A 15092-nucleotide genomic window follows, 5' to 3' on the forward strand; every position below is an offset into this window, starting at 1 on the left:
TCTGGGTTGTGAGCCACTGAAGACATCATGAGACGGTCTGGTGGGGTTGCCAAGAACTTGATGGAATATCCCTGGCCAACCAAGCATCAGCCTTGGAGGCATGCCAGGTGTTGAAAAACTGACTCAGTTGCCCCCCTCACCAGACCCTTCCAAGATGGCTTTGGAGGGCTAGGTATCCTAGTACGAGCAATCTAATTTTCCGAGGAACCTCTTGGTGTACTGGTTCCTACAGGAGGAGGGATGGGAGGACTTCCACCTGATTTTTAAAAAAAGATCCAACTTGAATCGTGGAAGGGAGTGTTGGAAAGGAAAGGAAGGACCACCAGACTGCCTTTTATCCTTTCTGAGGAGGTACTTGATTTTATCCTTAGTGTCAACTAGGATTCTGCCTAGTGCCTTGCTGAATAAGCTAGCCCCTTGAAAGGGATATGTGGCCACAATGAGTTCTGATTTCAAGTTGGCTTGTCAGGCCCTGAGCAAGTGAAGTCGTCTGGTCATTGCATTGGCCATGGGCGATCTGCTAGAAAAAGTCATAGGCTGCATCACCCATGAAGGAAACCACCTTCAACATCCTGTTAGTGTCCTCCTGCAGGCATCTGTCCTCCTCCGGGAGCAACTGAATCATTTTGCGGACCCACATGATAGTTGCCCTGACCACCAGGGACACCGTGGCCAAAGCTCGAATCACCATGGCAGTAGTTTTATGCATGTTCTATCAATGCTGTCTTTTAAATGGCCTTCTCCGTCTTCCGAAACTAAGCCCAGAGTTTGGAGGATGGTGATGGAGGCATTGACAACTGAGACCTGCAATAAATTGGAAGCACAGGATGGCAATGCATACAGTTTCTCGGTGGTGCTAGAGATTTGCTTGTTCTCCATGGGTTTATCCTGCTCAGATCTCACCTGAGTTTTGAAACACTGGGGGAAGGGAACACCTTTCCTGAAGGGTGAGCAACTGGAAAGAATTTCCCCCTTCCCCACATGTCCTGAGACCTGCGGGGGTAAGGCGGGATAAAAATTTTAAAATAAATTTTAAAAATGCCTGGATTTTAATTCAAGCTTGGCATCTTTTTCTCCACCTTCGGGATTTTTTTAGATCAAGCTCTGCAATAGTCTTTGCCGGTAGGTACTGGTAGTCCTCACCCTTCAAGAACCTGGTTACAGGTTTAGGGTCTTGAACATCCTCTCCATTTGCAGTAATTAATTCTCCCCCTTCGCTAAAGTCTGGGTCAGACTCACTATGTAAAGCCTGAGTGGACTAACATGATCCCCTTTTTGGGCAGCTTTAGTGAGCCATGGGCATTTATCCCCTGCTTTCCCAGGGGCACTCTTGGGCTCATTCCGCACATGCAGAATAATGCACTTTCAAACTGCTTTCAGTGCTCTTTAAAGCTGTGCGGAATAGCAAAATCCACTTGTAAACAGTTGTGAAAGTGGTTTGAAAATGCATTATTTTGCATGTGCGGAAGGGGCCTTGGAGATATGAGGCCAGGGAGACAGAGACCTGAATGCCTCAGCTAACATAGCGGCAGCCTGCTTCATTAATGAACTAAATTCTCCCCTCATAGTTGTTTTTATAAACTTCGCTAAATCAGAGGAGGGTTTTAAAGACTCTTGAGTTACCAGAGAGTTGCTCATCTCCTACCGCATCCTGACCGGCTGACAGAGAAGTCCAGGAGAAAAGTTCCTCACGCGTTGCACAACTGGCTCCCTTGGAGTGAAGGGATGACTTTTGTGTTGCCATGCTGCTCCAGTGGCATGCCTAGGAGCACACAAAGATGGTGTTGCCACTATTTTGGCTGAGATTGGTGAAGTCCAAAGCTGGGACATGCCTGCCTGGTTTTTCTTGCTTGCAGCTTTGCTACTGCAAAGAACTCGCCCTTGTGGTCTGAGAGGAAGCTGACTTCACTGGCTGCTCCTTCTGTTTCTTTTCGAAAAGCTCTCTCATAAAGTGCTCTACCGGCGGGATCAGGCAACACGCAGGCATTTTCCCCCCACCAAGACAGAATCACAGCCAGGAGTGAGAAAGGAGCAGGTTGGAGACACTAAGGAATCCAGAGGAGGAACTAGTAAGAGATAGAATAAGGCACCCAACTAGAGTAGAGTTGTAAGAGCTCAGGCAACACAAAACTGCACTCCCCTAAGGCAGGAAAAGGCCTGGAGTTTGCTGGGTAACTTCCACAGGAAACAGGAAGTTTTAGTTCCTGCCTTCCAGGTGAATAGTGGGAATTACCCAGAAAAATGTCCTCCAAGCTCAGAAGGTGTGTCATTTTGCATCACATGACCAAGCCCAAAGAACAGAAAATCTATTTAGATCAGTGGTTCTCAACCTTCCTAATGATACGACCCTTTAATACAGTTCCTCATGTTGTGGTGACCCCCAACCCTAACATTTATCCATTTTACAGATGGAGAACACGATGCAGAGAGTCTTAGGCGGCCCATGTGAAAGGATCGTTCGACCCCCAAAGGGGGTCTAGCAAAGTAGGATGGATGTGGATAGCATACAGAAACCCTCAAGGAGACGCACTTTTTGTGCTAAGTTAACTATAGGAGGAAAGAACACTGCCAGTGCCATATTTGCCAATTCTTTAAAGCATTTGGAATCACTGGTTTAATAGTCAGGCAAGATTGTGCAAACACTGATGTCTCAAACAATTGAAACGAACAAAAGCAATCCACTTACAAAACCACAAGAGCAGCTGCACCTCCCACAATGACATGCAAATACAGAAGTTCAACTTGCTTTGAATAAACCTTTAACTTAGGGCATAGACAAAGTAAACAGAACTAAAATTTTGTAACAGATTAAAATAGCTTTATTTGTTTTAATTCACTAAACGTTCACTCCACTTTTATTTTCTTTTAAATTTGTACCCTGCCCCACCTGAGCCAAAGGCCTTCACCCAACTTGCCTTTATGCTAAGGAAGTATTTAGTGCTATACAGGAGTGCGCAGCGCTACTCCAATTAGTCAAAGTATATGAATCATTTTTGCTGCTTACTTCAGACACAGCTTATTTTCCAGACTGCCAAGTTATTTTAAGACTAGATAAGATCGACCTAGCAGTTGCAATGACAAAATTCACTGACAAACACATTTTGCATTAATTTGCTAGAAGCCATGCCCAACCATCTGGTTACGACAGTCTGAATGTTAAGAAAACAATTCCATTTCCAACTCACACACAGGGTGAGAGCAAAATCCTTTCCCGACTTCCCTTTCTCTTCTATTTAAATTTTTCCATGCTAGTCTGTTTATGCACCATGCTGGGTTTTTTTAAAAACTGCAGATTGTTTTATTGTGTTTTAAATTGTATTGAAAGCATATGTCGATAGCCAGTCTGAGCTTGCTGTGGCAGGGAGAGTGGAATTTAAAGCCAATACATAGAAAAAGATAAAAGTAACAACTCAAAACACTCCATAAGACAAATGGAAGACCCACACCAAAAGTTCACACACTTCCTCCCATTCTATCTGCACAATCCAAATGGTGAACTGGATTCCAGCTAATCCCATGGCCAATAATAAATTACTACTCAGCATAAAAACTCCATTTGGGAAACAGAGTTCACAGCCATTAAGATACATGGCAATAGCCACATGGCTCTCCTCCTGTGCGTAGGGAATAAGACATGCACAAAAGTGAGAACGTCTCATACAAAAAGAAAGCCTTGCGCAAAAGGCAAAACAGTAAATGTGTAACCTCCCGGTAGGGTCTGGCCCTCTCCAGAAATTACACTTGACACCCTCAGGCACCACCTCACCCCAAATCTCCAGGAATTTCCCAATCCAGAGATGGCAATCCTATTTACAGGCAAACCAAAAATCTAAACCAGGAATCACAACTACAAACCTGCAACCAGGATCACGTTCTGCCTTTTTAAAAATAAATTCTCTTCCAATTTCAACTAGTGCATGCCACTATAGCTATGAAAGCTACTCACACGGGCCAGGACCTTTACAGCCCTGGCCCCGGCCTGGTGGAACACTCTTCCTCCAGCTGTCCGGGCCCTGCGGGACCTTGGTGAGTTCCGCAGGGCCTGTAAGACTGAGTTGTTCCGCCGGGCCTTTGGAGCGTCCAGTTGCTGAAATGTGCGCCCCCCCCCCCTCACATATTTATTTTACCACCTTATGCTACCCTCTTAAAGGGAGTCCGGCCGTTCCCTCTTCTCAGGGAGGCCTTTAAATAAATTGGGGTTTTGGGACGCCTGATACCTTTGTACTGACCGCTGCTTTTAATGGATTTTATTGGTTTTAATAATTGCACTGATTGTAATGATGTACACATGTGGATATTGTTGTGCACCGCCCAGAGCTGCTGTCCCATTGACTCCAGGTGTGTTTCCAGAACTAATTTAGATTGGTGAACTTAACAGTATTGGGCTGGGATATATGAGACTTCCCATCGCCTTAGCTTGTCCTAAAATAGATTGTCTCAGTTTTGCAGGAGATGACGTTTGTGGATATATGGAAAGGCACATTCATGCAGTGACCTTTTGGCTCTGCAGGACTCCTCCCCCCAGGGACCCTCTTCTTAGAATCAGTGAAGGCATTTTTTGGTCCAGGAGCCCTTTAAGGAGGACTAAGTTATCTCCTCAGAGTTGGTTTGTATTAATGCTTGATTAATTAATCTTGGGGAGAGCCAGCGTGGTATAGTAGTTAATATATTCGATTAGGATCAGGGAAATACAGGTTCAAATCTCCATTCTGCCATGGAAACTAGCTCTAGGGTGACATTAGGCTAGTCACACCCTCTCAGCCTTGACCCTTGCAACTATTCGTTTGGGAGACTTCCAAGGAATACCAGAGGTGTGATGCAGACTGAGGCAATGGCAAACCACCTCTGAATGTTTTCTGCCGTGAAAACCCTACAGGGTCGCCACAAGTCGGTCCTGACTTGACAGCTGACTTTAGCTTTTATTCTATGGTTGTTGTTTATACCTGGGGATCTTTCGCACTGCTGCAGTTTTTAAGATTTTGTTAGGGCGGAATGGGCCTCCAGGATGTTTCCATTTACTTATATTATTTGTTTTATTCTTGATTTTCATGGTTTATTTTAATGCAACGTAACTTGTATTTTTACTTACTATAGGCTGCCCTGCATGCTCAATAGAATGGCAGAGTACAACTCTTATTAATAACTAGCGTGGCCCGGCCACGCGTTGCTGTGGCTTATTGTGGTGAAATGGGAAAGGAACAGTAGCAGCAAATCAATTGCAGAGGCCAGCAGTACATGCTCCATTGCAAGAGCGACATGCGAAGCCTGGGATAGCTGTCGCGATGTCAGCATGATATTACATTGTGCCCGCATTCCTTGGGGAATGGAAAGGCACCCCTAACGCACACATCTAGGGCTGGCTGGTCATGATCCTTTACCTGGGAGTAAGTTTGGTTGGTGGCAATGGGTGTCGCTTCTGAGGAAACCCTCTGACGGGTGCGACGCAGCCATTCAAAGTATGTCATGGTTGCTGCACTGAGCTTACTCCTGAGTAATGCGTGCCTGGTTTTCTTAACTGTAACTGCAGTATTCAGGGAAGTCCTAGGGGTGCCTGAAGCCCCTCCCTCCCGCCCTCGCCTTCGCCCCTCCCTCTCTTCCACTCCCTCCCTTCTCTTCCTTTGCATGCCACCCACCCTCCCCCCTCTCCCTCCCTTCCCTTTTCCCTTCGCTAGGAGTGGGTGCAGGTCATATCAAGATGCTGGGCCCCCCTGCCTCCCCTCCCTTGCATGCAACCCCTCACTGTCTCCCCTCCTCTTCCCTTGCATGCCACCCCTCCTCTCCCTCCCTCCCCTTCCCCTCAGCTAAGGGGCCGGGTTGGGTCATATCAAGATGTAGGGCCCCTGCCTCCCCTCCCTTTGGTGCATGCCACAGCTCACTGTCTCCCCTCTCTCACTTCTCTCTTCCCTTGCACATGCCTCCCCCGCACCTTCCCTTTCCTCTCCCTCCCTCTCTTCCCTTGCATGCCACCCAGTGGTGGGATCCAAAAATTTTAGTAACAGGTTCCCATGGTGGCCGGGGATTCAAACTGCATGGCGTAGCGCCAATGGGAGCTGAAGCGAGCCGAGGAAGGCATGACGGGGGCAGTGGCAATGGCCATTCCAAGGGGTGGGAGAGCATTACTGGGCGGGGCTGTGGCAAGGAGCGCAGCTGCTGTGCGGTCTGCTTGGGTGGGGAGCGACGAATGCACGCCATGGCGCCACAGGCTGCCACGCACGCAACTGGTGCACCTCCTGCTGGAGCTGCTTCAAGTCTCCTGCGCAGCTACTTCTGAGAGAAGAGGCGTAGCTAAGGCAAAATCACGCATTGACAAAATCACCAATTAGTAACCCCTCTCTCGGCACACACAAATGAATTAGTAACCTTCTACTCGGGGAACCTGTGGCAGAAACTGCTGGATCCCATCTCTCTGATGCCACCCCTCCCTCTCAGTGGCAGTGGGAGGTTGCAAGAGCTTTCGTGTGTATCTAATCTGAAGGAACCGGGTTTGATTCTCCGTTCTGCCGCCTGAGCTGTGGAGGCTTATCTGGGGAATTCAGATTAGCCTCAGTACACTCCCACACCTGCGCCAGCTGGGTGACCTTGGGCTAGTCACAGCTTCTCGGAGGGCTCTCTCAGTCCCACCTACACTCACTGGAGTGTTTGTTGTTGAGGGGGAAGGGGCAAGGAGATTGTCAGCCCCTTTGAGTCTCCTACAGGAGAGAAAGGGGGGATATAAATCCAAACTCCTCCTCCTCCTCTTCTCCTCCTCCTCCCCTCTCCCTTGCGTGTATTGTATGTGTGTGTATGTGTTTCACTTCCACTCAAGTTACTGCCTATGTGCTGTTTCCACTGCTCATCTTTGGCCATCTGAGTGAACATTCTAAGGGCACGAACATTCTAAGAGTGACAGTTACACACAGGCCCCTCCCTGTCCTTCACACCAGGGAGCGCCAGGAAAAAGGCGTTTTTACCTGGGCCAGGTATGAAATTTCAGGTATGTGAACATCTGAAAACACTCTCGCCTGACTGACTATAGTGGCTGGGAATTTTCAGAGGAATTGGCCCAGCAGTTACTGAGGTACCCTGTCATCAACACATACACGGAAAGCTTTTTATATATATAGATAAGAAATGCTAGTTTAATGCTTGCTTAACAGCAGAATTAGCATGGCTTAGTGACTTCAGGAGTCATACTAGAACCCAGACTGCTAAATCCAAATTTCCATTTGAACATGGAAGTGATCTGGGTGAACCTACTTAACAGGTTTGTTGTTGTGAGGATAAGGTAGGAGAAAATGATATGATAAAGCTGCTTGGGGACTCAATGAGAGAGAAAAGCAGAATATAAATAAAAGAAAACAGCCACCCACTTTAACTCAAAAAGTGTCAGCAGTATTCACCTCACTGCCAACAGAGTAGGTATGGACGATGTGACGTACTCACTTTTCCTGAGCAAAGGCTAATGACTTTAGAAGAAAGAGTTGTTAAGCAACTTCATGATTGGTGAGTAGGCCAAAGAATTGCCAGCAACACTGTGGGAATGGCAGCATGACCCTGGGATCACCTTGCAATAGGAGTGTGCCAAAAACAAAAATACCGGCAGGCTTCGGATTTCGATGTGGTGGACCTGAATTTCTCCGGGAATCCCGAATATTTCCCAATCCTCACATCTGAAAATGCAAAATACCCCACAAAATTGGGACCATTACCTCCCCAATCTCTAACCCCACCTCCTTCTCCCTTCTGTTATCTAAATAGGAGCAGCAGCGGCGTCGGAGGTCAAGAGCTCGTGTCTCTAATCTGGAGGAACCGGGTTTGATTCCCCGCTCTGCCGCCTGAGCTGTGGAGGCTTATCTGGGGAATTCAGATTAGCCTGTGCACTCCCACACATGCCAGCTGGGTGACCTTGGGCTAGTGACAGCTTCTCGGAGCTCTCTCAGCCCCACCTGCCTCACAGGGTGTTCGTTGTGAGGGGGGAAGGGCAAGGAGATTGTCAGCCCCTTTGAGTCTCCTGCAGGAGAGAAAGGAGGGATATAAATCCAAACTCTTCTTCTTCTTCTTCTTAAATTCCATCTGAAGGGGTGGCCGCTTCTAAATTCCACATGGAACCCAGAGGTTATGGCTGTGGAGCTCTGCACAGAGATGCAAACCCCCTGCAGCCTCTGAGCCCCTCCCTGGCACCCCGAGGCCATGGTGCAAACCTGCTCACAGCTCTGTGCCACCCAGAGAACAGATTTTTTAAAAAATTAATGGAGGCAAGGCCAAAGCCGCCCGAATCATGTTGAAAAAATCTGGTGTGATCAACTTTTCAGCTCATTTTAAATTGACACTTTTTTCCCAGTTTGGTTTTGTTGAATTAGCACATTTACCTTGTAATCATTCTTTTTCTACTTTAAGATAAAATAAATCAAGCTAGTTTAGCAGTGCTATGACTGAAATTAAACTTTAAGAGGCTCTTGTCCATATGTAAAGAAGAATCTGAGATCCTGTGAATCTTGGCAAACAAAAACGCTTACTGAGAAGATTATTAACTGGTAACTTTAATGAGAAAAAAATGCAGATTTAAGCAACAGCCAAATTAAAGTAATTTATACTCTAGAAGTTTCTAATTGAAATACAGACTTCTGAGATACAGACGGGTCAGAATATTTAAACTGCAATTAGAAAATTAGATGGCAACATTTTCTGGAATTGTGCAATAAGCACATACATTCTGAATGTTAACCCTTACAAAGAGAAATAATGGTGCACAAAAAATTAGTATCACCATCTTTATTTATGATGTTCTCTCTCATCCTACAGAGTATGCAAAAATAAACTACAAGTTAAATGTTATATAAACTATGTCATCAGCTTTTAAACATTATATGCTTTGCTGTTGTGGGTTTTCCAGGCTGTGTGGCTGTGGTCTGGTGGCTGTGGTCTGGTAGATCTTGTTCCTAACGTTTCACCTGCATTTGTGGCTAGCATCTTCAGAGGTGTATCAGAGAGAAGTCTGTTACACATTGTATCCAGTATGTAACAGCCTTCGACAATACATTGTATGCATTTTAATGTAACTGATAAAGGGTTCCTAAGGAGCAGCAGTGGCATAGTGGTTAAGATCAGATGTACTCTAATCTGGAGGAACCGGGTTTGATTCCCCGCTCTGCCTCTTGAGCTGTGGAGGCTTATCTGGGGACTTCAGATTAGCCTGTGCACCCCAACACACGCCAGTTGGGTGACCTTGGGCTAGTCACAGTTCTTCTGAGCTCTCTCAGCCCACCTACCTCACAGGGTGTTTGTTGTGAGGGGGAGAAGGAAAAGGAGTTTGTAAGCACCTTTTTGTCTCCTTACAGGACAGAAAGGGGGGATATAAATCCAAATCTTCTTCTTCTTCTTCATCATCATCTTCTAAGTGCTTTCAACAAGGAATAAAACCAGAAATTCCTCTCTTTGCAATTCTTAGTGTTTTTACTCCTGTCTGTCTTGTCAAAATGCCTTTCAGCAAACATTCCAAGCTGTTCTTCAACTTCTAATACTATTACAGCATAATTGTTATTGCGGCCATTGTAACAATACATGACGCAAGAGAGACAAAGATTGATCTCTTTGTGAAGTTCTTTTCCTGGAAAGCAACACTAACTATACACCTGATTTAGAGACTTTTATAAAAGCCTTACATGATTTAAAAGTCAGAGATCGGAAATAGGAGCAAATCCAATAATGGCTATGATACTTTCTGTGTCTTTACAGTGTCGGCAAATCGCAGCCAACTTCCAAGGTATGAGGTTAACAAAGTTGGTTTGCCACTGCCTGCCTCTGAATAGCAACCCTGAAATTCCTTGGTGGTCTCCCATTCAAGCACTGACCAAAGACAACCCTTCTTCGTTTCCGCCACTGGGCTAGGCAGGGCCATCCGGGTCAGGACACAATGTTCTCCAACAGTAAATATTCCTGACACAATTTAAAATTAGTTGTGACAAACCACATGTATACTATACTATATGTGACAAACCACAACTCAGCATGTATACCTGCACAACCACATCCAAAATACATGTGATGCCAAAAGTATTCCATAGTTATCAGATCTGTTTTTATTCAACTTAAAACTTGAGGATGGAAAATGAACTTTATATAAAGATGTGTGCTTATACGTACACTCCACTTATATTTCAATATCAGAAGCAACCCCTTCCCACATGCAGGTACAGCATTAACATACTTTGAACAGCTGTGAAGTCAGGGCTAATTTTTCAAATGTGCCTAAAATTAGACTCCCCAAAATAGCTGTCCACCTTTGCCGGCGGGCCTAATAACAAGCTAACTTTACAAACTGGAGCTGGTGCATGCTGAAAGACTCCAAAGAATCGTAAAGCAGCAAGCACTGAAGAACTCTAATGCTTGCAAAACTAAATTGCTTACAATTCTTGACAGTACTCAACAGTTCCCCGCTGCCAGGAGCCAGAGGAAAACCCTTCCCGGTAGCATGTCTAAGTCAGGACTTGCTCTTTCCAAAAATATCTATGACTACCAGATGTCCCCAATGTAAAAGAAAACAACACGTCTGCAGAAAACAGACAACCTTCCAATTCTACTTCTCCACCTCCCTGGAATGTTTTGATTTCTAAAATCATCAATACAAAAGAATGGAATCAACTTTCTGCTTTGGCTTCCTTCTTTACTTAAACTATTTCTCACCCTTGAAGCCACCCTGCATACACAAATATAAATTCTTACAAACTTCCATCCAGAACTTAACTTCTAAGGGACAAAGATATCAAGGTACCCATGCCTTATACGGAAGACTATTTGTAATGCCCTGGAGCATATGGACAGATTGAAGGACCTCATGGTCTCCCTCTTTCACCAAGTAAACATGGAGAATGCATCTCTAAACATCACAAACTATAGGAGTGTGTATACGTTGGCCGGGTGGGGGGGGGAGGTTTGTAGTGGTCCTCCTCCATCGATGATAGGTGAAGAGGTGGGAACTTTCAGTAGTGAGATAGAAATCCACACTAAACATGCTCAAAGGTACTAATTCCTTATTATGTTTCATGTTGCAGCATGCGAGGCTAGGATTTGGGAGGGCAAGGATGGGTAATCCATAGTGAAACAGCACAAAAATTCAGTTGCAGTTTAAAGACCAACAACATTTACTTCTGTAGGGGCTTTCACAACTCACTTTTTTAGTGACAATGTGAAAAAAGAAACCCTTTTCATTTTCAAAGAAAATCCCAGATGAGGAGAAAGAATTTATTTTTGCCTTTCCATTGTATCTGAGGAAGTGAGCTCAGTCACACACACAAAAAAATTATACTGGAATAAATGTGTGACCAGACTTCTGTTTTATTTCTCTGTGAACCAGCTAATACGGTCACTTTTTTAAAACCCTTCCTTGCCGATTCATCCCTACACCTGAAATTCAACTGCCTCCTCTAACTCATGACATGGTGGATGGGGGATTCCAGGAGAGGCCGTGGCACAGAGGCAGACAATCTGCTTGCCATGCAGAAGGTCCCAAACTGAATGCCCAACATCTGCAGTTAAAAAGATCAGAAAGTCAGGGGTGTCAGTCAAACAGCTGCTCCTGAGATCCTGGAGAGCCACAGACAGTAAAGGACGTGCTGATTCAGGATAAGTTCTTGGGTACTACTCTGTCAAGTGAGGGATAAATACTCTCTGTGTTGAGGGGAGTTATTTAAAAAGTTTCTTATGGGGGATAGCTCCCCAACTATGATCCAGGTTGCAAAATTCTTGTGCGATATTGCTTAAGAGTTGACTCGCTGTGTCTCCAACAAATTAATCCTGCAAGTTCTATTTTAACTTTATTGTAACTTATTTTATACAGTTAGGTTTTGTTCTGTTTTTAATTGGCAAAAAGCAGTAAATAAATATTATTACCCTCTGTACCTGCTCTTGTCTTATTCTTACTTTGCAAGCACAGTATTTATTTACTTCCTTTACATTTTGCTTTTTGACCCACTGGGGACCCAAAGCAGCTGACATCCACGTCCTCTCCTAATTTAACCTCACAATAACCCTATGAGGTAAGGTACGCGGAGTGTGTGATTGGCTCAAAGTCATCCAGCAAGTATTGTCAAAGACTTCCATGGCTGGAGTCAACTGGCTGTTGTGAGTTTTCCGTACTGTGTAGTTGTAGCTCCTAAAGTTTTGCCCGCATCCATGCTTCAGAGGTCTGTCACAGTAAGATGTGTTTCTCTCTGTGGCCCAGAGTGGAGCGGCTGCTTGGTCGGGTCTGTTTTGTACCCCTTTACGTGGGGGAGAGGGGGAGACACATTTGCATGTGTCCACTTCACTCTTACCGTGATGTGCTTCTGAAGATGCCAGCCACAGATGTGGGTTAAAACCACCAGACCCCAGCCACACGGCCCAGAAAACTCACAACAGTCTCCCAATAAGCTTCCGCAGCACCGAAGGAAATTTGAACAGAGATTCTAGTCCCCTGGTGGCGAATTTTTGGCACTCCAGAGGTTATGGACTACAATTCCCATCCGCCCCTTCCAGCATGGCCAATTGGCCATAACATCTGGAGTGCCAAAGGTTCGCCACCACTGTAGTCTGACCACTGGCACTTTCTCCTGATTCCTGCCTTCCCTCTGCACAAGCTCAGGAGCTGTCAGTCCCGATTCCTTCCTCCTCTCTGCACATCCTGAGGAGCCCTTACTCCTGATTCATGTCTTCCTTCTACACAGGAACACTCCCCCCGGCTCCTGTCCTCCCTCTGCACATGCTCTGGAGCCCTTACGCCCAACTCCTTCCTCCTCTCTGCTCATGCTCAGGGGCCCTTACTCCCGATTCTTGCCTGCCCTCTGCACATGCCCAGGAGCGCTCTCTCGCGCTTCTCCCCGCTCCGTACCCCCGCGCACCTGCGGCGGCCCCGCTGCGCTTGTGCTGCTGCTGCTGCTGCTGCTGCTGCTGCCGCTGCCGGAGTCGGTCGCTCTCGTAGAAGCCCAGCGTCTCGGTCCGGTGGGGCTGGCCGGGGCAGGGGCCAAGGCCGGGCGAGGGGGGCGCGCTGGGGGCGGGCGAGGGCGAGGGCGAGGCGGGCGGGCGCGCGGGCGAGGGCTGCCGGGCCCGCGCCTCGCCGCCGCCCGCGGAGCTGCCCCGCCGCTGCGCGCCGTCGGGCTGCAGGAGCGCCGGTTCCGCCGGAGCCCCTCCCCGCCGCCCGCCGTCCCCGCCGCCCGCGGCCTCCGCCACGCCCGCCATCTTCACGCGGGTCACCGCCAAGAGCCCCGCGCCCCGCGCCTCAGGAGGCTGAGGCTGAGGCGGCGGTTGCTGAGGCGGAGGGAAGGCGCCGCTCGCTCGGCCTGCGTCATCGCCCTGCGACAGGGAGCCGACCAGCCGGGCCCACCTATCCAGCGCGCGGGAACTGCGAGCCGCCCTGCCCGCCATCTTGCGAGAGGCCGCGGCCGCGTTGCCATAGCAACCCCGCCGCCGCCGCCGCCAAGCCCCACTGCCCCCCACCCCCCGCGCACAAAAGGGAAGCAGCGAAAAGCGGACACACGAGGCCGCCCGCCAGCGTGGAGCGAGCGAGCGAGCGAGCCGGCCGCCTTTATAGCTCCCCGGCGTCGGTCAGCTGCCGGAGCCTCCCTTGACTGGCTGGCGTTGCAAATCGCCAGCCCTCCTCGCAGGAGCGGAGTGGTCATCTAATAAAGGGGGGGGGGGGATTTGCATATGTTAATGTGCATGATGCGCAGGGGCGGTCGGAACAGAGATATTTGAATAAAGAAATAATAAACACTTGATCACTTCCGTCGAGCTGTTTTTGTCTTTTTTTTTCCATGCATGCATTTTATTCACCGGGATGGGAATGGAATGATTAGTTTCCATAATCCTTGCTGAGAGATTGCAAAATTTACAAGAAGATCGGGACATGCCCGGATCAATTGGAATGTGTACGAACTAAGGGATTTCGAGTACGACAATATGTAACCTTATCTGGAATAGCCTGAGATTCTTGTTTGTTTCAGTGTATAAAAGACTTGCTTTTGGCAGAGTTGCATAGTAGGCACCAGCCCTGTTTCTCTTAGTTGGCGGCAAACGATAAGGCTTTATTTCTGGAACTTTTTGATGGTCCACGATTTAGCTTCTTGCTTAACGCCTAGAGATTTGTAGGTGGCACAAGGAAAGGGTGGCATTGGGGCAGAGGCATATGCAGAGGGGAAGCAGAAGGCAGGGGAAAGGGCTCCTGAGTATGTGCAGATGCAGACAGGAATCTCCTTTTCCCACCCAAATTCACATTTGAAATGGTCGACCTTATCACATTACCCCGCATTTCTTTTTCTCCCACCTTACGCAACTCGAAGGCTTCTATGTTATTGTGTCTGGAATTTATTTATTCATAAAAAAATTATACCCTGTCTCATGCTGACAACTCTAAGCAACTTACACAGGTCTGACGTTATTGTCAACACCTTGAATTGGGCCCGGGTGCAAATTGAAGTCAGGGCAATTCCGTAAGGACCAGCCTGATGTACATCTGGTCAAGCGTCATCCTGAATGTCATACTAACCCTTTGATCGTAAATACATGCTGGTAAGACTGCCAGTCCCATTCAGCCTAAGAAACCTGGTATTTCTCAGAGTTAAGGAGGAAAATCCACTCCAAAGACCCATAGGCAGACACTTACTAACCATAGTCCAATCCAGAGGTGGGATCCAGCAGGTTCTCACGGGTTCCCGAGAGTAGGTTACTAATTATTGGTGTGTGCCGAGAGGGGGTTACTAATGGGTGAGGATTTTTGCCCGCGTGGATTTTTTTACCGCGCCTTAGTTAAGCCCTCCTCCGGCTCCTCTCCTTGTGCAGTAGCCCAGCGCCCAAGAACTAGAAAGCAGTCCCTGGCAGGAGGTGCACCAGGATTGTCGCGTGGCAGCTTTGTAGCCTGAGTGCATTCGTTTCCCGCCCAAGGACCGGCACAGCAGCTGCGTCCTTGCCACAGCCCCGCCCAGCAATGCCCCGCCCCCAGAATGCCCGCCCTTGCCCCTGTCATGCCCCGCCCAGCCCCATTGGCGCTACGCCACAGTTTGAATCCCACCCCCATGGGAACCTGTTCCTAAAATTTTTGGATCCCACCACTGGTCCAATCTCGTTCTCAGTCTCCAGGCCTC

The 15092-nt window shown here is 47.6% G+C and overlaps 1 protein-coding gene across 2 annotated transcripts in view; it reads right to left on the bottom strand.

Moving 5' to 3' along the window:
• TAPT1 (transmembrane anterior posterior transformation 1) overlaps nucleotides 1-13459 on the bottom strand; it is an 82416-nt gene extending 68957 nt beyond the window's left edge. Inside the window, exon 1 of one of the 2 annotated variants that reach the window (XM_048509388.1) lies at nucleotides 12855-13459. In XM_048509388.1, coding sequence (XP_048365345.1) covers nucleotides 12855-13377 — 523 coding nt within the window. In that variant the 5' untranslated portion in view covers nucleotides 13378-13459. The remainder of the gene's footprint in view (nucleotides 1-12854) is intronic. The other variant, XM_048509389.1, reaches the window with a different exon arrangement.
• Between the last annotated feature and the right edge of the window lie 1633 nt (nucleotides 13460-15092).

The sequence above is a fragment of the Sphaerodactylus townsendi genome, linkage group LG10, assembly GCF_021028975.2.
Source record: "Sphaerodactylus townsendi isolate TG3544 linkage group LG10, MPM_Stown_v2.3, whole genome shotgun sequence".
Taxonomy (NCBI): Eukaryota; Metazoa; Chordata; class Lepidosauria; order Squamata; family Sphaerodactylidae; genus Sphaerodactylus; species Sphaerodactylus townsendi.